The 21,348-nt window shown below is 42.7% G+C and overlaps 2 protein-coding genes across 6 annotated transcripts in view; one reads left to right on the top strand and one right to left on the bottom strand.

Moving 5' to 3' along the window:
- The window catches only part of SON (SON DNA and RNA binding protein), a 37,321-nt gene extending 18,639 nt beyond the window's left edge, over nt 1-18,682 (bottom strand). The window contains exons 1-5 of one of the 4 annotated variants that reach the window (XM_048953848.1): nt 18,384-18,682; nt 16,649-16,815; nt 4,640-14,341; nt 3,092-3,252; nt 823-963 (exon numbers count right to left, since the gene is read on the bottom strand). In XM_048953848.1, the coding sequence (XP_048809805.1) occupies nt 823-963; nt 3,092-3,252; nt 4,640-14,341; nt 16,649-16,815; nt 18,384-18,496 (10,284 nt within the window). In that variant the 5' untranslated portion in view covers nt 18,497-18,682. Of the gene's footprint in view, nt 1-822; nt 964-3,091; nt 3,253-4,639; nt 14,342-16,648; nt 16,816-17,537; nt 17,784-18,383 lie in introns of those variants that run through there. The other 3 variants (XM_048953829.1, XM_048953819.1, XM_048953837.1) reach the window with 3 other exon arrangements.
- The window catches only part of GART (phosphoribosylglycinamide formyltransferase, phosphoribosylglycinamide synthetase, phosphoribosylaminoimidazole synthetase), a 38,177-nt gene continuing 35,168 nt past the window's right edge, over nt 18,340-21,348 (top strand). Inside the window, exon 1 of one of the 2 annotated variants that reach the window (XM_048953965.1) lies at nt 18,340-18,425. The gene's annotated coding sequence lies outside the window, so the exon portion shown is untranslated. Of the gene's footprint in view, nt 18,426-20,429; nt 20,535-21,348 lie in introns of those variants that run through there. The other variant, XM_048953948.1, reaches the window with a different exon arrangement.

Below are 21,348 nucleotides of genomic sequence, written 5' to 3'. Positions count from 1 at the left end.
CACTTAAGCATATTAATACTTCTAATATTAACCAGCAAAACTAAGTCAGACTTCCACAAGCACAAAAAATTCTTAACGTGCAGTTGAAAAAACTTCCTAGACAAATCCTAACCACATCTAAAGGCACACAGATCCCAGATGCATAATAAGAGGTCCCTCATTTATTCTTTCCAGCGCCCTGAAAACATCAACAGAAATGCTAACAAAATCAAAAGCAGCCTCAAACAAAGGCACTTAATGAGACTTCTACATCCTCTTAATAACAGGCAACATTAGCAGATTTTCCTATTGGCTAATCTCAAAATTAATGGAACATATTTTTCCTTTCATTAACACTTAAGACCTATTGCAGTAGCAGACATAGAACACAGAGGCTGAGCAAGCTTAATGGCATAATGTCATTCAGAACTCCTCACGATGCCTTTAGAATTTTGTGTTGCATTTAAAAGAAAACTAAAACTCTTCTGAAGCATTTTCCAATTCCAGTGCTGTCTGCAAGTTCATACTAAAATTTTTTTGCAATGAAAACGTGAAACAAAACTGATCCCCTCTATGTTGCTAAAGCTTTAATGTTGTAAAAAAAACATTAAGAAAAAAAAAATCTTAATCCAATTATGGAAATCTTTCATAGTATCATGGGCTGCAAATAATTTTCTTTTTTAACAAGAGTACTTTTAATGATACGCAAGCATAATTTCACCAAGCTTATCAATCGTTTCAATTTCTCTACAGCTATTTGTCCTTTTTAGAAAAGTTAAATTTAAACTTAATCTTTTAAAATTAAATTAATTTTTTAAAATTACTAATTACAGAAGTACTCACACTTAAATTGAAAAAAATAGGTTTGGGTTCATTGAGCTTAAAAGGGTGATTATAGAAAGGACGTTCTTCCTCCTCTTCATCAGAAACATGAGGTTTATTCACTATCACATCATCTGTGCTCTGAGCAATCTTCTTGCATTTCTGAAAAAGGAAAAAGAAGGAGAGGTGTGAAGACAATAGTTAGGAATAAATCTGGATCTTTGAACTAAAATGGACAAAATGAACAATCTAACAGAGTGGGATCTATAACTCTGAGAAAACCTTATAGGAATGTTGCAGACATGTACGCCATTAGACTTCTTACACACTTTATCAAACACTTAAGTTTGCTTGGCACTCATGCAGAAAATAATTACAAACTGTTAAAGATTTTCAGAAGTACTGCAGAATTAGATGCTCAGTGCTCATTTCATAATGCGTGAAAAGGCTGCAAGCTTTTCAGAGATCACTGGCTACCTAGCATCCTATATAATACAAAGAAAATACAATACGCATAGCCTATAAGCCCATGCAGCTACTGCACAGAAGAACTGAGAATTAACAATTACTAATACTGCTTAAATTCTACTAGCAAGCCAGGAACTTATTCAGAAGCAATATCTCTGGAAGACATCTCATTCTTCTGAAATATTTTGAGGTTGGCCAGGTACACAAGACCTATGTTCTATTCAACAGCAGTTTAATCTAAAATATAATATAGATAGATAGATGTCTATATATATCTATTATATCTATATAGGTGCAAGAGACATCCTGCAGCTCAAAGAAAGAATGCATAATTCTGGAAAGGCTAGAATTATGACCAAAACCATATAATCAACTGCACTTCGTTGTTACTTGTAATAACTGTAATTGAGACAGTCCAAAATGAATTTGAGAACTCTTTAGTGACATGCTTCCATTATATCCCCATTTACAAAACATTCCTACAAGACACCTGAGTACATCATCCGATCACACTCTAGTTCAAGTTCATACCGTTTTAAGTCACGTCTATCTGATAACCTGACTGTTGGTATGTAAGGAGCAAACAGACACACTGTTGACACTGTTCTCACCAGTCATTATTAAATAAAGATTCCTATGCTCTTCTGTTCTAAGCCTCCTCTCAACAATGACTTAAGCACACACTTTATACAGCAGAAAAAGCCTGCATCACTTAAAGGGCTAATCAACCAAATGTATTATCTACAGTCATTGGATGGCCCCCATTGAACTGGAAGCAGTGTGTCTTTTTCCTACATGATGCAACCTGCAGAGCAGCCAGCTTCTTGGAAAACAGAACAAATTCTCCAAGGGTTCTTCCTTTAGACACAATCTCGTAGGATAATGATCTGGACTGTTTCTGAGGTTGCTTTTGATTCAGTGCAACATATTAATCATTGAATTCCCACAGACAGAAAGGGCAAGCAAGGGGAAAGTTTTTTTTGCCCCAGATGAACAACAGTTGCATTGAATCTTGGGTCAGGTTACATGCAGAAGCACTCATCAAATCTGCACAACCTCCCTGTTTTTTTTTTTTTTTGTTTTTAAGCTAACAAGCACTTCTGCACCACTATCCCCAACAAAAGGATTACTTTTCAGCAATTTGACACTGCCTGATTTCAGATTTTACTTCCACAAATAAAAATGTTTTCAGAACTATCATACTAACAATGCAGCACTGCTACACTAAAGACAACTAGCAATTTTTCCCCACCATCAAAACAAAAACATCCTATTTGTATACTAAAATTGCAACAGATGCATTGCAACAATAACTTTCCCTCTAAAAATGTTTTGGAACACATGTAAAATTATACAGAACTACCAAAGCAGGTATTGGATTTTTAACACATTGAACACTGAGCAAAGAGAAATTTGATACCAAAATAACAACAGAACTAACAAACAATGCTACGAACTAGAACTAGAACTGAAAGCCTTGATTCATTTTTGGGAGTTCCGTTCTCTTTGCTGAGGTTTTTATTAAAGGGATGGCAAAGAAAACTACCAGTATGTAAAAATTAAAGCATGTAAAAATTACAACAGAAAATAAACCAAAAAAAGCACAAGAACTGCAATTCACACCTTTCTACAGAATTCAAAGGCATGCTTTCATGACCAAAAAACCCGAAAATCAAAGAAACAAAACCTCACAGCTCTAAGCAGCAAAAGCTCAAACCATGTGCCAGCTTTCATGTGAATGAAGAACACAGAATAAAGCTTGCCTGGCAGTCACAAAAAACACTTTGCTTATTTTCGGTTCCGTATGGTTGTTCTCACTTACCTCAGTGAGCTCCTTTAGTGTATCTCTTGATGACTTCTGACTGGCTTTGTCATCTTTCTTTTGAGATAACATAGGCATCAGGCTTGGTGGTAAAGGAACGCCTGACTTCGCACACATGGCAGCTGCATTAGCTTTGGCTATTTCAAGCAGCTGGGCCTTGTCTGAAAAATGTTAAAGAAAAATTATCAATATTCTAGCAAATTCTTGTTCTAATTGTCAATATTTTTATCAACGAAGCAAAGCATGTAAAAAATTACTCTCACTGCGCATTTTTATGCTCTGTGAGAATAATTAAAATTTCAGTTCATCACTCCGGAGCTACACCTTAAAGTACATTTAAGCAAGTTTACTGTAGTTTGGACACAGTGGAGTTTTATCCACAGCTTTTAACCATGCTTATTTAATTATCTAAAAGCTAAAGAAATTAAAGAATGCCAACTCTCTTTTGCAATACTCAAAAAGTCTTCATTTTCTTCAAAAATCAATCCATGAAATTAAAGCTGCATGGAATTATGAAAGACATAAGAGAAATGACAAAAGGATATGCAACACTGCTTTTTAACTTCTACTATCTAGATCCTTCCTCAGATTTCCAAATCCCAAGCTGAAGAACATTTGCTTTTGTAGGCTTATGGCCATAAACATCACAGAAAGTTACATATTTTTATGTAGCATGAGAAAAAGAATTGAAGCAAATCTTGGTCTAATCTTGATTTCCATATCACCAGCACTCAGCACCACATACTCTAGCAGCCTGAAGCCTCATCTGCAAGTAAACCTCAATCTACAAAACCCTATGGATGGCCATTATTGACAATGAATCTGAACAAGCTAGTCAGCTTAGGGGTCAAGAGTATAACTGAGCATATTAACTTAGCTAGGAGTACCTGAAATTTCAATTTTGGTATAAGTAAACAGAAAAAATGTAATCTCATCTAAAAATTCAAAAGTAGATTTTAATTTTTTTTTTTAAAAAAAAAAGCTTTTTGAAGCCCTAGAATTGTGCGGTATAGACCATCAAACCTCCGTATCGCATACTAGATTAATAGTTCAACAATGTCCCCCTTAATACAGCAAAGCTTTTAAATAACAAACATTCAAGTGGAAAAGAATAAAAGAATAACAGGAAAAACAAGAGTTATAGTCGATAACAGAGCTAAAGCTTCTCTAACTGGCACTTACTGTAACGTTCTCTCAATCAGTTAGTTCTCAGGAAAACTGGAAGCTCGTAACTTTCTTAGAGACTTCTAGGCCTTTATTAAATGGTTAAAATGGAAAGTGTTCCTCAAGACTACAACAGACTACATCTGCATAAACACATTAAAGCAAAAGATATGCTCTTGGCTTTAAATGCACTTTAATCCAAATGGATGGCACAAATTTAGCTCCACCATCAATATTTCCTCACTGAACGTCACTGCTTAAAAATAATGCAGAAAATGACTTCAAGAAATTCCTTATGAATGATACAAAAAATGTTAAAATTAGACTACGTAAACAAACACAGAATTACCTAGCCACAAATTCTCAAAAATATAACTCACTTACCTAAGTCTGTAAGGCGTTTTGGTGACCTGCTTGAAAATCTTTCTGACGATCTGGACCTACGACGATCAGGTGATCTGCTGTAACCTCTTCTTCTCCCTGAAGACCTTGATCGCCGCAGTCGAATTGGTGACCTACTAGAGCTCCGCCGTCTTCCTCTTGACCTCGATCGCCTTTGACGAAGAGGTGTCCGACTCCTGCTCCGCAATCTCAGTGATATCCTACGATCTCTTGAATCTGATCTTCTCCTTCTTCTATCAGCAGATCTTGATCTATTTCTCTGAGATCTTCTGCGTCTGTCTCTTGATAGAGAACGCCGCCTTCTTGATGCTGACCTTGACCTACTTCTTCTTCTGTGCCTTGAACGTGACAATGAGCTGGATCGAGAACGACGATTAGATTTTGACCTTGATGCTCTTCTACGCGTTACTGATCTGGAGCGATTCCGTCTAGAACGAGAGTCTGCATCATATCTCTGGGATCTGCGCTGAGAAGACCGGGAGCGCCTGCTTCTAGATCTCCGTGAAGACTCTTTGTCTGCTGTTTTGTCAACAGATTTTGACTGACTCCTTTGGCGAGCAGTGGACCTGGAACGTCTACGTCTAGACCTCCGTGAAGACTCCTTGTCTGCTGTTTTGTCAACAGACGTGGACCTCGAGCGTCTATGTCTAGACCTCCGTGAAGACTCTTTGTCTGCTGCTTTTTCAACAGATGTTGACCTGGATCGTCGGTGTCTAGACCTTCGTGAAGATTCTTCATCTGCTGTTTTGTCAACAGATGGGGATCGACTCATTTGGCGAGTAGGAGATTTTGAGGGTCTACTTCTAGACCTTTGTGAAGACTCTCTGTCAGACATCTTTTCAGCAGATTCAGATCTAGATTTCTCACGTTCAGAAGATTCAGATCGCCTGCTTTCAGTCATAAAAGAAGAGTCCTGTCCCTCTGACTTCTCAAGAGGTATGGAAGGTGACCCCTCATGTTTATCTTCAACAGCTAAAGAGGGCTCCATATCCTCAACTTCTTCACCAGTGGTAGACCTTGACTCATGGTCATCTGATGATGTTGAATCTCTTCGCTCAGCTGTCAAGGAGGGTTCCACATCATCTCCTTCTTCACCAGTAGTAGACCTTGATTCACGTCCATCAGGGGATGTGGAACGTCTGTGTTCAGTTGTCAAAGACAGTTCCATATCCTCTGCTTCTTCACCAGTGGTAGACCTTGAATCTTGCTCATCAGAGGATGTGGAGTCTCTTCGTTCAGCCATCAAGGAGGGTTCTACATCCTCCACATCTTCACCAGTGGTAGACCTCGATTCACGTTCATCTGAAGATGTGGAGTGTCTACGTTCAGCTGTCAAGGAGGGCTCTAGGTCCTCTGCTTCTTCACCAGTGGTTGACCTTGACTCACGTCCATCAGGAGACACAGAACGTCTGTGCTCAGCTGCTAAAGGCTCCAAATCCTCTACTTCTTCACCAGCAGTAGACCTTGAGTCATGTTCATCAGAAGACACGGAATCTCTACGTTCAGCAGCCAAGGAGGTCTCATGGTCCTCTGCTTCTTCACCAGTGGTGGACCTCGAATCATGCTCATCAGAGGATGTGGAATCTCTTCGCTTCCCTGTCAAGGAGGGTTCCACATCCTCTACTTCTTCTCCAGCAGTAGACCTTGAATCATGTTCATCAGAAGAAATGGAGGATCTATGCTCCATTGTCAAAGGCTGTTCGGAATACTCCACCTCCTCACCAATGCTAGATCTCGACTCATGCTCATCAGGGGATGTGGAGCGCCTATGTTCAGATGTCAAAGAGGGCTCCCGATCCTCTATTTCCTCATCTATGACAGATTTCTCATCATGTCCCTCAGGGGTAATAGATCGTCTGCGTTCAAAAGTAACAGAGGACTCTAGACCATCTTCCTCCATGGGAGATTTCACTTCATGGCTCTCATGATATGGGGACGTGGAATGTATACATTCAGATGTCAAAGAAGGCTCTAGATCACCAGTTTCTTCACCAGGAACAGATTTCACACTGTTGCCATCAGGGGATGTGGAGCATCCCCTTTCAGGCATTAAAGGCATTGCATCATCCATTTTTTCAACAGGGGTGGATTTCAAGTCACTTACATCTGGGGACATGGAGCCTCTATCATTTAATGTTACAGGTTCAGGATCACCTACTTGTCCAGAAGCGAGGAATCTCAACTCCTGACTATCAGGAGATGCTGCATGTTCACTTTCAGATGTTGGAGAAAGCTCTTGAACATCTACTTTTTGAACAGTGGTGAATCTTACCTCCTGGCTCTTGAAAGACAAATAATGGTCACGTTCAGATGTCAAAGAAGAATCCATATCTTCTGTTTTATCGCCATGAGTTGATCTTGATTCATATTCTTCACAGGACACAGCATGCTCATTCTCATATGTCAGAGAAGGTTCTTCACTCTCTACTTTTTCAGCAGGGCTAGTCTGCAGCTCCTGAACTTCAGGAGACATGGCACATTCACCTTCAGACATCAGAGACAACTCCTGCACCTCTGTTTTTCCAACAGCAGTAGACTGCAGCTCCTGGTCATCAGTGGACATTGAACTTTCACTTTCAGATGTTTCAGAAGATTCCCTAATTTCCTCTTTTTCAACAGGACTGGATCTCAAATCATGACCTTCAGGAGATATGTCATACTCATTTTCAGAGAGCACAGAACACTCCTGCGCTTCTGTTTTTTCAGCAAGAGGAGATGACAACTCCTGCACTCTGGGGACCACAACATATTCATTATCTGATATTGCAGAAGGCTCCTGTGCAGTTTCAGCAGAAATGGCTGTGATATCTTGGCTCTCAGGAGATGCACCATATTCATTTTCAGACATCAAAGAATGCATCTGTACCTCTGCTTTTCCAGCAGGCAAAGTTTGTGATTCCTGGTCTCCAGAGTACACAGCACATTCACTGTCAGGTACTACAGAAAGTTCCTGCATCTCTACCTTCTCAGGAGAGCTAGTTCTCAACTCCTGGCACTTCCAGGATACAGCATATTCGTTTTCAGATGTTAAAGCAGGCTCTTGCACTTCAGTCTTTTCAAATGCAGGTGACAGCAACTCCTGGTTCTCAGAAGACACTGAACATCTTTCTTTGGGAATCAGATGAAGTTCTTGTACCTCTGCTTTATCAGAGGTTGATGTCAACTCTGGACCAGAAAAGCCCACTGTGTTTTCATTTCCAGGCATCCGTGAAGGATCCCCTACATCAACTTTCTTGAAAGTAGTGAGCGTCAACTCATGATCATCAGAAGAAACAGAATGTCTCCTTTCTACTACCAGAGGCTGTTCCCCCTGCACCTCTGTTTCTCTGCCAGAGGGGGATCTCAATTGATGTTCATCAGGGGATGTAATGCATTTCTGTTCAGAGGACGAGGATGACTTCTGCCCTTCTACATTTTCAGTTTGAGTAGCTCTCAATTCATGACTATCAGGCAATATGGAAAGCCCACCTTCAGATGTCAGACAAGGCACTGTGGCCTCACATTTTTCAGCAGATGTGCTTACCAATTCCACAGTATCTACACCTTTCGTTTCCTCAAAGTAACTGTATTTTGACACTTGGCCACGGTGGCACAAAGGAATTCCACTTGTAGACAAAGCTGATTCTGTAACCTCTATTTTTTCAGCGGGTAGATGTCCTGATTCATGCATTTCAGAATTATCAAAGCAGCCAACTCCAAGTACTTGTGAAGATGCTGAACCATCTAAATCTTTCTCAATAGATGAACTGGACTCATGAGCCTCAGAAGACTTGCAGCTTTGTCCTACAGTAGTTTGAAAAACTTCCTGTATTTTTGCAGAAGATGAAGTTGAAATGTGGTCAACTGTGATCTCAACAGGACCACACTCAGATGTCAGGGAAGCACTGGGAGCATTTAATTTTCCAACAGGTGACTGTAAGGGCGTACCTTCAGATATCAATGGGACCTCCCCTGTTTGTGTACCAAAGCTGGATCCCAATTCATGTCTGTCAGGAGTCCTGAAGCATACATTATCAGAAGCCAGAGAAGGCAACTCCATCTGGCCCTGTGCAACTGGTAAGGAGACTGACTCATGGACATCAAGGAACTCAGAGCTTGTTACTTGAGGAGCTAAAAAAGGTTTTCTAACTTCTGCTGTTTCAAAAGACTCAGTGCTGTCAGCCAACTCAGAAGATCCACTTTGAGGCACTTGCAAAAACTTCTGGGGCTCTGCATTTTCAGCAGGGATGTGCCTCAATTCACAACCATCAGAAAGTACACTTTCAGACATCAGTGAAAATCCTTGATTCTCCATGTTTCCCGAGGACGTGGAAGTTGACTTGTAATCATCAGCAGATACAGAGCATCCACTGTCATTTGTCAAAAGAGGTTCTGCACCCTCTGTTTCTTTGAAAGATGTAGATCGTGACTCATCTTGATGGGATGTGGAAAGATGAAATTCTGTTACCGAAGTTGTCTCTGCATCTCTCTTTTCAACCGATGAGGACACTGAACCGGATGCTGAGAACGTAAGTTCAGTAAGTGATGAAGATTCCAGAGGTACAGTTTTTTCTGCTGGCACAGATCCTAAGTCAGAGTCATAAGGAGTGGCTGACCCATTTTCAGAGGTCACAGAAACCTGTGTTTTTTCCACAGGTATGGAACACTGTTCTTGATCATTTGAGGTTTTGGAGCTATCAAGTTCAGGTACCACTGTAGGCTGTGGACCATCCATTTTTTCAACAGATAAGCTTGTCTCAAGACTCTCAACAGTTTTGGAAAATCCACTTCCAGATGGTGGTGGCAGCTCTGGGCCATTTATTCCTTCAAGAGACAAAGCTACTGACATGGGACCATTAGAGGATTTGGAGGAGCTGATTTCACTTGTGACAGGTTCAGAACCATCTACCTTCTCTTGTTCAGAAGAGTCTGCATGTTTTTTACCACACTTTGCTGAGGCTAACTTACTTGCTCTTTTTTCTACAGATTTTGACCTCGATTTGAGACTGTCAGAGGATTTTGAACGCTTCCGCTTGGATTTCTTTGAAGAGTCTTTGCGTTTTTTTTCTACAGACCTAGACCTAGACTTGTAACGTTCAGAGGACTTTGAGCGACGACGCTTAGATTTTCGTGAAGACTCCTTCTTTTTTTCCACTGACTTGGATCTAGATTTATAACGGTCAGACGACTTTGAGCGCTGACGTTTTGATTTCCGTGATGATTGTTTTCGATCTCTTTTTTCTACTGATCTGGACCTAGACTTGTAATGGTCAGAGGACTTGGAGCGCCGACGTTTAGATCTCCGCAGAGATGCCTTCCGACCCCTCTTCTCTACAGACCTAGACCTAGATTTTGAACGATCAGAGGAACCAGACCCTCTATGTCTGAACCTCCAGGAATATTCTTTGCCCCCTCTCTTTTCTGATGACCTGGATCTAGACTTAGAATGGTCAGACGACCTGGAACGTCTGCGCCGGGATCTCCAAGAGGACAATCTGCTCCCTCTCTTTTCTACTGATGGCGATTTAGACCTGTAACGGTCAGAAGACCTGGAACGTCTGCGTCCAGACCTTCGGGTCTTTTCCACTGACCTGGACTTGGATCGGTAGTGATCAGATGATCTGGAACGTCTGCGTCCAGACCTTCGGGTCTTTTCCACTGACCTGGACTTAGACCTGTAGCGATCAGATGACCTGGAACGCCTGCGCCCAGACCTTCGGGTCTTTTCCACCGATCTCGACTTAGATCTGTAGCGATCAGAAGATCTGGAACGTCCACGCCTGGACCTTCGGGAGGACAGTCTGCTCCCTCTCTTTTCTGCTGATCTGGACTTAGATCTGTAACGATCAGAAGACCTGGAACGTCTGCGCCTGGACCTTCGGGAAGACAACCTGCTTTCTCTCTTTTCCACAGATCTGGATTTAGACCTGTAGCGGTCAGATGACCTGGAACGTCTGCGTCTGGACCTTCTGGTCTTTTCCACTGATCTGGACTTAGACCGGTAGCGGTCAGATGACCTGGAACGTCTGCGTCTGGACCTTCGGGAAGACACTCTTCTGTCTCTCTTCTCCACAGACCGGGATCTAGATTTGGAATGCTTTTTTCTGGAATCTGAATAGTTTCTGCTCCTAGATCGTGCTCTCTTAGAGGTCAAACGCCTGGAAGTAGAACGTGACCTTGACTTTTTTTTCCGCTTCCTAGACCTGGACTGGGACTTAGACCGACTCCTTTTTTGTTTCTTTGAATCATGTTTACTTTTTTCACTGCTTCTATGGCTGCTCTTTTCAATAACTTTCTCAAGTCTCATTAAAGTCTCCCTCATTCGTGCTGCCACATCAGGTTGCACATCCGATGTTTCTGAATCTCTTGTCTCAGATGCCTCTTCTGCAGCCACTTCTTTGTCAGCCTCTACTTGTGGAATTGCTTCCAACTGGCTTGCCTCTTCCACAAGTACTGGAACTACTTCTGTAACAGTCCCTGGTACTGGAGCAGCTTCCAAATCTTTTGTGTCTGCCTCTGCCTCCTCAACTGCTTCTGCAACTTTCACCTCTACAACAGTCTCAGAAATATGAGTCATTTCCAAACCTTCCGTTTCTGCTGCGCAACTTGGAGGACCTTCTAAGTGTTCTGCATCCCTGATTATTTCAGACTCAGGAGTCCCTGTTGAATCTTTCACATTTGCAGCATGCGAAGAACTAAGAATTGTTTCTGCAGGTACTCCAGATTTTGTTGCAATCTCCCTATCACTTAGTGCTATGAAAGGCTCCAATGGTAGTGCTTGCTCTGAATCATTCTTTTCAGCAACCATCTCACATTCCAGAGCCAGATTGGAAATGCGCACATCCTCTATTTGTTGACACTGCTGCCCTTCTGAATACTGTACTTCTGCAGAAACTTCATGTCCCAGCATTGTCCCCAGATCTTGTGTGTCCTCTGGTCCTGGAACTGCTTCAGATTTCATTTCAGCAGCTCCCCAGATTTCTGCAGCTTCTTCTGTACTTTTCCATTCTGCAGTAGGTTTGGCTTCTAAAACTGTTTGTGCATGTTCTTGTGTTCCAGTGCTCAAATATTGTGGAACAGATTCTATATGTTGTTTTGTCATACTGAACGCTTCTGAAGCATCCGCTAAAACATTAATCTCTGCCACTTTTCCATACTTTTGGGAAGTTTCCAAACCTTGGATGTCCATGTATACTTCAGGTTCTTTGACTGTTTCAGAACCTTTCACTTCTGCTGCTGCAGATTTTTCCATGCTTTCCAACCTCACTTCTCCAGCTTCTGATGCTGGCTCCAAATATTTTGCTTTCATTCCTTTCTCAATTCCTGAAGATTCTTCCAAACCTTTTACATCAATCACAGGTGAAAACTCAATTTTTTCTCTGTCTGCCTTCCTTGTAACTGTACCAGATTCCTGAGTTATCGCATCTGTCAAAATCTCAGACTGCAAAGTTTCTTTCAAGTTTCTCACTTCCGTCACTGTTTCTTCCACTCTTTGGCAAGACTCTAATGCTGCTTTTGAATTGCCTACTACTTGGTCCTGCAAAGGACCTAAAGTAGTTTTAGAACGCTCTACTACTTTGACAGCCCTAGATTCTGCTTCAATTTTGTTTGGTTCACTTCCAGTCTCATACTCTATAGTTGTTCCCAACTCCTCCAAGCATACAGGTTTTGAATTTGTATCTGAAGTTTTCACTGTCACTGCTTGCACAGGTTCTAGCACTGTTTCTCTGCTCCTTACTTTTGCTTTGTTCAGATCTTCCACGTCAGATATCACTGTTGTTCCCCAGTCTTGTATTTGTGTCCTTGTTTCAGACCCCACAGCCATTTCCAAATTTTTCATCCCTGTTAAGCATGCAGTTTTTGAACCTGTTTCTGCACCTCTTGCCTCTGCAACTGCCTTAACTTCTGCCAAGTTGTCTAAACCTCTCAATTCTGCAATGGTGGAACTTCTAGCTACTTCAAAATCCTTTTTTTCCCCTGGAAACACAGTTTGTGAGGTTGCCTCCAACCCTCTCATACCTGTCCCGATCTCAGACTGAGAGACTATACAACTCTCTGTTTTGCTTGCAAAAAAAGGTACTGCAACTGTTTCCAGGTGTGCTGCTTCTCTCTTTGCTTCCATACTGCCACTAGAAGGTTCTTCTGAAGCTTTCATGCTTTCCATTTGCAAAGAAAGTGAAGTTGCTCTTTTCATGTCTTCTTTCTGCAAAGACTGGGGAGTTGCTTCCAAACCACTCAAAACATTACTATTTTCCAATTGCAGAGCAACCGGAACTGTCTGGGGAATAAGGGTCTGGACAACAGGTTCTGATGTTCTTTGTAAACTTTTTGCCTCTGCAACAACATTCACATCTGTCAAGCTTTGCATTTCTTTTGAGAATGTACATTGCAGTAACACTTCTGAAGTATTCAACGCTGTTGCAGAATCAGAAGTTTCTCTCACAACCATGACTGCTTCTGAAGTTTTTGGCTTTATCACAGGTTGCAGAACTTCTTCCAAAGGTCTCACATTTCCCATGGGCAGAGAGACTCTAACCGGTTCAATATCCTTCACCTCAACAGACCCTGGTGCCAGGGGTGTTTTGGCACTTTCAATTTGCACCTGACTTACAGCAGTCACTGCAGGTACTTTAAAAGAATGTTCCAAAGCTGCATCTGGGTCCACTTCTTTATTTTTCACATCTCCCATCATAACTACAGATTCCGAGGCTGCCTTCAAGATATTTGAACTCTCCATGGAGCTGCGCTGTGTCACTCTCAAATTATCAGACACAACTGGTAATTCAGTTGCTCCTGGAATTCTTACTTCTCCCATGGCCATAGACACGTCAGTTACCTTCACAGTATTCAGATCTGCAGGTTTAGGAATTGTTGTCACATCACTTGTCAAACATATCGATTCTGAAGTTGTTTCTAACTCTTTAGTGCCTCCCAGTGCCATAGTCTTCAGAGATGCTTCTGAATACGCCAATACCTCCGTGGTATTAGATGCTAAACTTGGATACAAGGTTTTTACTTCTGAAGGTAAAGCTAATTTCTGAAGTTCAGACGTATTGGCAACTCCAGATGGGATGCTAGTTGAAGCAACACTTCCAGTAATAAAAAAATCACCCTTTTCGCTCACATTGACAGCTACAGGATAAATATTTTCATGAGATTGTTTTATTTGTTCTTCTCTAGTGCAAATTTCAGTTTGAGTCATACTAGCATTTTGTTGAATAATAAATTGGCTGCCTTCTAAATTAAACTGAGGATCCGTTGCACATAAAGTCCTCTTCTCACTTTCTAGATTTTCCACACATGGCTGAGAATCAGTTATCAATTGAGAAGCAAGTCCTAAAGCTTGTCTATCAAGTTCTACATTTGCCTGTAAGGACAGTCCTTCTGGCTGTATATGGACAGCCAGATTAGCATCTCCAAATCCCCCATGCTGCACGCTCAGTGTGGAGCTTGATTTCTCTGGAATCAAGAGAGAAGCCGGCTGTGAGTCCACATGTTCTCCACGACGTGCACTCAACTTTGACTCCTTTGGCTGCTTTTTATGTTTTTTCTCTTTCTTCCTTTTCTTCTTCTTTTTCTTCTTCTTTTTGCTTTTGTGCTTTTTGTTTTTCTTCGATTTTTTTCTAGGAATTTCATCTTCACCTTCAGCAGTAGAGCTTCTTTTAGTAGATTGAGTACTATTGCTCACAGTAGTTTTGTCTACATCTAGAAAAAAATGATATTTTCCTTATAAATATTATTAAAAGTTATTTTAGACAAGTAATCAAATACATGGAAAAGGCACAAACAAATTAGGACTTGACACCTATGCCTTCCTCACTAAACTATCATACACCAAACCAACAAACATTCCTTCTTCTGCCCTTTTGCACTGTAAGTAAAAATAAATAAATTTGGTTTCAAAAAGTTTTCAATTCTTCAAAAAGTTTATCAGTTCTTCCTGGTGTTCCACTGGGAATACAACTCATTCCAACAAGTAGTTTGATTCATCTTGACCTACATGCAACATATCAATATATTCTCCCAGAAGGTGGACGACACGTTTTTAAACTACAGCGAGCTGGAGATGAAAATAAAAGTAAAAAAAAAAAAGAACTCCAATTTTCCATGCAAATTATCTAAGTGGTGGCATGCTTAGTGCAGAAAATATGGCCAGCCAATTACCTCCTAGTTTGCTTTACAAAGTCTTACTCGCTCAACTTCTGAGTGAGTAAAATACTATTACTGCATTAGAAATGACCTTAAACATATTTACTAATTAAGTTCCTCACTGACCAACAGAGTTCTTCAAATGTCTTTGATGAAACAGCAACTACTTCCTCAATTCTCAATAGGCTTTAAGAAACTGTAAATAAGGAAGAGCTTAGGCCTGACTGCAGCAGCTGTGTTAGGTTCATACTCTTCTCACAATCTAGTCCCACGTTTTCATGAGAAAGATACTTTTTTCATTGGTAAATTGCCATAGACTTGAACATGTAGCTAATATGTAACAAAGGCTATCTGCACATCATCTTGAGTAACTATATTTTAGTAGGCAATGCAGAGACACAAGCTTTCCAATTGTAATCTGTGATTAGAAAGAATGATCTTTCAAGTAAATAATACAAAGCATTCAAAAATTGTTGGCAACTGCATTTAACCAATATGGCTAAGATCCCATAAACACATCCTAGGTAGCTTTAAGCACTCATATGTTAAAAAAAAAAATCATCACAGGTTATTTTTTTTTCTTAGATATTTCCAACAACACTGCTGAGAATGCATTCGAAGACTATAATGAAAGACTTAAATGAACTGCACAGTACTTTCAGATAATCCCTGCTGACTAAAAGCAACATTAACTGCAGGAACCTTAGATTAAGTTCATCAACTTCAAGATGAATATATCTTTTATATCTTATATCATTTACTACCATGTTAGCTTGCCTCACTCTCTTTCAGCACAGCAACAAAAACACAAATAAAACAGATACCAACGTAAGCACTACTTGTATAACATAGCTCTGTAACAATACTGAAAATGTTCAAGGTAAACAAACCACTATGCACATAAAGAAGTAATGTCAAAAGGTTGAAAATAACATCTTTGAAACAAACAATTTCTGTCACTATTCTCTACGCTGCCACTTACAAAATCAGTCTGGAACTATACTTACCAAGTACAAAGAAACCCCCTATGTTTTAAATTCAAAAACAAACAAAAAACCCCACAAGTGCAATAATTACACCTTCATCTCAGTGACTGTCTTGATTTGGAGATTTTAAAGAAAAGACTGATCACATCAAAAGGGATACTCAAATGCATACATCAGTAAATTACTGGGTTTATTATTCAAAAAAGTTGCAACTGCTATGTAACTTTTTCTTAACGTTTGGAATACTGCTATTTGAGTACCTACAGCTTAAAGATAAGCACCTTATCCATTTTAAAACAACAAGCATCTTACTCTGACTGAACATTTAATCAATTATACAGTTCTGAATTCTAATAAATCACTTTTAGAAATAATCTCACATACTGATGGAAAATAAAACAACAAACAGTCCTTCTATCCACATCAATACCAGCTTTCTTAGTAAGAACTGCACATCAAGACCCCAAGGCAGATACATTTAAAGCAAAGCATAAAATCACAGTGTACCAAAAAAAAAAAAAAAAAAAAAAAAAAGATTTTTCTCTACATATTTTTTCTAGGTGTCATTACTTTCTGTTGTTATTGCAAGGGACAGAAAACTAACATTTTTACACTAAGTAATGCTTTCATAAATTAACTTTTTTTTTTTTTTTCTTCATTTTTTTCAGTTATGTATCTCTCTGCCCATTTGTGGTTATAAGTCACAGTAGAGAAAAAAAAATACTTAACAAACATTACAATAAACACACAACTTGCCAGATGAAGCTCAGTGAGAGAAGCAGCATTGAAAAGTACTTTTTCGTCTCTGTAAAAATGATTTAAGAACTACGACAGCCTTCTTAACAAGAATGTATTTGCCAAATGTGTTTTCATTTACCTGATTTGCTCTGCAGTTCTGTATCAAGGGCTCCAGAGAGCACTTCCTCTATTTTCTGCACTATCTGATCATTCTGACGACTCCCAGCACCAGCAACAGTGTCATCTGAAGGGTTGGCTTGCTCAGCTGGGACTGTGTCACCATTGGGCTGGCCTTCTACCTTTCCACTAACCAAAAAAAATATCAACATAATACAAGCAGTTTTGAGCCTTTTTCGACCTTTAAATCCACATACATTTATAACACTGAGCCCTTCAATGTAACCTCCTGAAGATGCCACACTTTTAATGAAACATCTCCGTTTTAATTAACTTTCAACAGAACACCTTGTAACAACTCAGTACAAGGCACAAGAGAGCAAAATGTGTCCTCTAATGAGTAAGCCGCCATGCTTTACGTTGGAAGTTATACATGCCCATCAACTCCCAAAGCAAAATAAGCACTCATCACCCAATCTTTTCTAGCACATTTTGCTTGTTTTCCGAGATAAGGCTGTGAAAAACAACGGGGTGAAGTTAAAACGAATAGGAACAGCAAGACAAACCGAACAAACCACACTCATCCTTTCCCCTCCATCCACAGACGTGAGGCCAGCACGGAAATCCCATCCGTGAAAATAAAAAAAGATACTGCATGCCCGCTCGCCCGCCCTTACACCCCCCCGGCTGCTTTCGCTGAAGGCGTTTGCAAGGCCGCAACCCCCCGGAGTCAGCCACGTCGCAGCTTAATACGAGCCGTGCGAGCCCCAGGTCCGGACCGTCTCACGCCGTCCCGAGGCGGAGCCCGCGCACGGTTCAGCCCTCCCTCTTTCCCCTCCTTCCTCCCGCGCCCTAGGCCCAGGCGCGATAGCGGCCCAGGCCGCTCCTCTTCCCCCGCCGTGGCTCGTTACCCGCCGTGCTGCTGCTGCTGCTCTTCCTGGATCTCCCGGAATTTGTTAACCACGAAAGAGCGAAAGATCTGCTCGATATTAGTCGCCATGACAGCGTTAGCAGCGTTAGCGCGCCGGCCCCCCCCCGCGCAGCTCCTTCCTGCCGAGAAGCGAGGCCTCCGCTATCCCACAATGCACCGCGGCAGAGAGCGGACGAGAGCCTCTGCTGACGTACTCGCTGCGAGCCCTCACGCTATTGGCTACCCTCACGGCGATACGTAACGCAGAAGGGGGGCGGGTAGCAGCGGGCGCCCGTACTGTCGCTCTAGCACTCAGCGAAAGCCATAGAGCGGCAGACCTGGCTGACTTCCGGTGGGGGGGGCGGGGGTGCTGTCTCGTGTTAATGAAGTCCGCCGTTCCCCCTCCCCCCGGCGGTAGCGCGCCGCCATGTTGGTGCTCTTACCCTCCCCCTCCAGCCCGCCAACAGTCCCCCCTCTCGACCCCACCGACAAACATAGCCCCGCCGAACGGTCGCGGTCCTGCCCTGCCCTCCCCCCACCCCTCCAACGGCCTTAACGAATAAAACCGTTAACCGTCGCCACACAGAACTCCCCAACGCACATATACATGCGCACCCCCCGTCGCCCGTTTGCCGGCCTCTCGTAGCCCGCGAACCGCAACGCCGCGCCTCGGCCGCCGGGGAGAGCGGCAAGGAGGGGGGGCGACGGAGGGCTCCGAGATGGCCGCCCTCCAGGCCCCCCTCGCGCCGCACACACCCCCCCACCCTCCCCGCGCGCTCCCCCCGTCGCGATGGCGGTCGCCTCCGGGTGCGAGAGCCGGCCGGGCCACCGCGGAGGAGCCACTCACCTCGTCGAGGGCCCGAGCGGCGGCGGCGGCGTTGGGGCCATGGTGGGCTGAGGCGTGTGGCTGTGCGTGCCGGCGGGCTCGGGGCCCGTGGGGGTGGGTGGGAGCGATGCCATTGGTCTCCATGGAGCGGGGCCAAGCCCCGCGCCTCCGCCGCCCCGCGTGTAGCGCGCAGGCAGCGCCTAGCAGGGGGGCCTGCCCGCGCACGAGTACTGCATCACAGGGCCCGGCGCCGCGCTGCCCTCACTCAGCGAACGGCTCCATGCGAAAGGCGCCCTCCCCCGCCGCCGCCGGGCCGGGCAGCTCGGCTGTGACACACACATGTGCTCCGGGGGCTGGCGGCGGGGCCGGGCGGGCGCCCCGCGGGATGGGGGAGAAGGAACAAAGAAAGAGAGGGGAATGAATGCCCCCTTCGCCGCGAATACGGAGCGCCTGAAAGCTGTGACTCTTCTGCGGTGTTTTGCTTGAGTCCAGATGTTGTGGGGGTGCCCTCCTGTCGCTTCCAAAGCAGTTCTCGTGTATACGTGTGTACAAATATTACTTTGCCATTCTTAGTCCTGGAAGACCCCCCACCATTTCAGTCCCCATAGGTTTTCTTTTCATTCCCTGAAGTGCTAACTGAGGGGTTTAGTTTATCTAAATTATATTTTTTTTTAAACCTTCAAAACTTAGAGGAAACTTTTAATTGTTGCTTGGGTTTCTACTTGCAACATCAACCTCCAATTTAATGTGGTTTAATAATAAGACCCTTTAATAGCAGCATTGTTTTTTACTATGTATTACTGGGAAGTGGCCTGTTTTGATATGAACTTAGTAAAAATCATAGGCTTAGTATTGGGATCAATTTGCTTACTTGTATGTCAAGTTATAACACAAAGCAGTTATATTTAAGAGGCATTTTTACAACTAATGGTACCTGTAATGCCATGCCAACGCTAATAGAATTTAGATATTATTAATATTTCTGATACGCAATAAGCTAGAGTGAAAGTGCTTCACTTGATCTGTTTCTACATGTAGTTTTTCCTTATGTGAATGGTCTTCAGGAATGGACCCCTTCTCAACTAAGTTAATTCATTCAAAGTAGATTAACTTCAGGAATAGCCCCATCAGAGTAGGCCTCTGTCAACAAGAGAAGAGCACAACAAAAAAAAAGGGATTTTAACAAGTGCTGCATCTTTCACTCTGGCTGCCTAAAAGTGAACAGAAGACAGTTAACTAGAAAAGTCACTGTTGGTAGAAAGGAATATCCACAGCCCCATAGGAAAGTAATTCTTCCTTTTTTTATTTTTATTTTTTTTTTTTAATTTGCTGATAAATAAGAAAAACATCCTCAGTTATACACCTTTATTCAGGTGCTGATTTGTCTTCTGATGAATTAAGTGAAGCCTTATTTGGATCTTGCCACACCACGATGTTGTTCCTGATACATTTTGCATTCAGTTTGAAAGCCAAGTGTTACCACTTCACTCACAGTAGTTCTGAAGCTGTCAGTGCTACTCTTCGAGTATCTCTTTGCATTCCTTTTGGAAGCAAGAACCAAAGTTGAGCTGAAACATGAACACAGTCTTTATTAAACCTGTAGTTCATAAACTAGTTCCAAAGAACAAGGTTTTCATACCAACTCTTGGGGGAGAACAAATGCAAGGATCAAATCTGTTTTCCTTAATGTGTTGTTGCACAGTTTTATGATAAATTATTGTCTAAAAGTTGCCCAGCGCTCTTTGGTTTCATTAATACAAACCGGAGGGCTGCTCCTATTCAGTATTTAAAGCTGTTCAGGGCGTTTCTAGCTGAGAAGGCACGAAGACAAACTCAATCTTTGCACAGTACCATCCTACTAACTTAGCAAAGTTCACCTTTGCACTCTGGAGCCACGCTCTCAAGGCAAAACCATACAGTCATCTCTGTGTAGGTACGGCTTTTCAGATGGATCTCCCGCTTGCTGAGCTCAGCAGCTCGCTGAGATGGAGATGAAGATATTTTTAGATCGTAAGAATTTAAAAGCAAAAGCCCATTCCTTGGTCTCCGAGCCACAGTTTTACTTTCCCTCCTCAGCCCCCGCCCCGGGCCCACGCGGCGCCCCCTGGGTACTGTAGTTTTGGCGGCGCGGCGGAGCACGCCTTCCCCATCCTTAAAATCCCCCCGAAGAAAGTAAGTGATTCTCTCGCTCTGCAGAAGGCCGGGCTGCGCGGGCCGTGCAGGCAGCCCGCTCTCGGGTTCAGCCACCCTCGGCCGGGCCTTGACCGCCGAGAAGAAGCCGAGCGGCAAGGCGGCGACGGGGCCATGTGCTGCCCGCGATGCAAAATGGCGGGGTCTGGCCCCTGCCTGGAGCTGTGCGCTTTCCTCACACGCTGCGATAAGGAGCCGTGTGGAGCGATGGCTGCTGCTGGCTGTCAGCTTTTTATTTAAAATGCCTGCCTCCTCTCCGAATGTACTTTGGAGGCACTTGTTTTCTAACTTTTCTAAATATGCCGCAGTTTAAATTATTTTAAAGTGCACGCAGCTGTTATTCATGTGCTTTTTCCTCTGTTTGGCTTAAAAAAAAAAAAAAGTGGTGAAATATTTACTTTAAAGTAAATATTCAACTTTTGGCTTTTCTTGCTGAGGACTTTGATTGACTTGTAATTCCTAGCCCTGGTGTTTGCAAAGCTGGGGGCTCACCAACTGACTTGAATATTGGGTTGTTTTGTTGTTGTTTTTTTTCCCTCTGGTAATTCATCTTGTGGAAGCCTGAAATTAATGAGCAGAATGAGTATACGCTTCACTGTTTATACCCAAAATAGAAAGGATGTTCCTTACTTCAGCCTCCCTGCTCCTTCTGGTTCTCGCACAGTAGTTCCTGTTAGTAGTTCCAGACCTCTATGGAAACATGGAGGGCTTTCGGCTTTCTCACAGTCCCAGTCATCCAAATTTAGTGCTTTGGGGCAGGGGGAATAACAGCACCATTTAGCTTCTTATTTGTACT

The sequence above is a fragment of the Lagopus muta genome, chromosome 1, assembly GCF_023343835.1.
Source record: "Lagopus muta isolate bLagMut1 chromosome 1, bLagMut1 primary, whole genome shotgun sequence".
NCBI classification, from domain to species: Eukaryota; Metazoa; Chordata; class Aves; order Galliformes; family Phasianidae; genus Lagopus; species Lagopus muta.
This window is presented reverse-complemented; position numbering and strand designations above follow the sequence as displayed.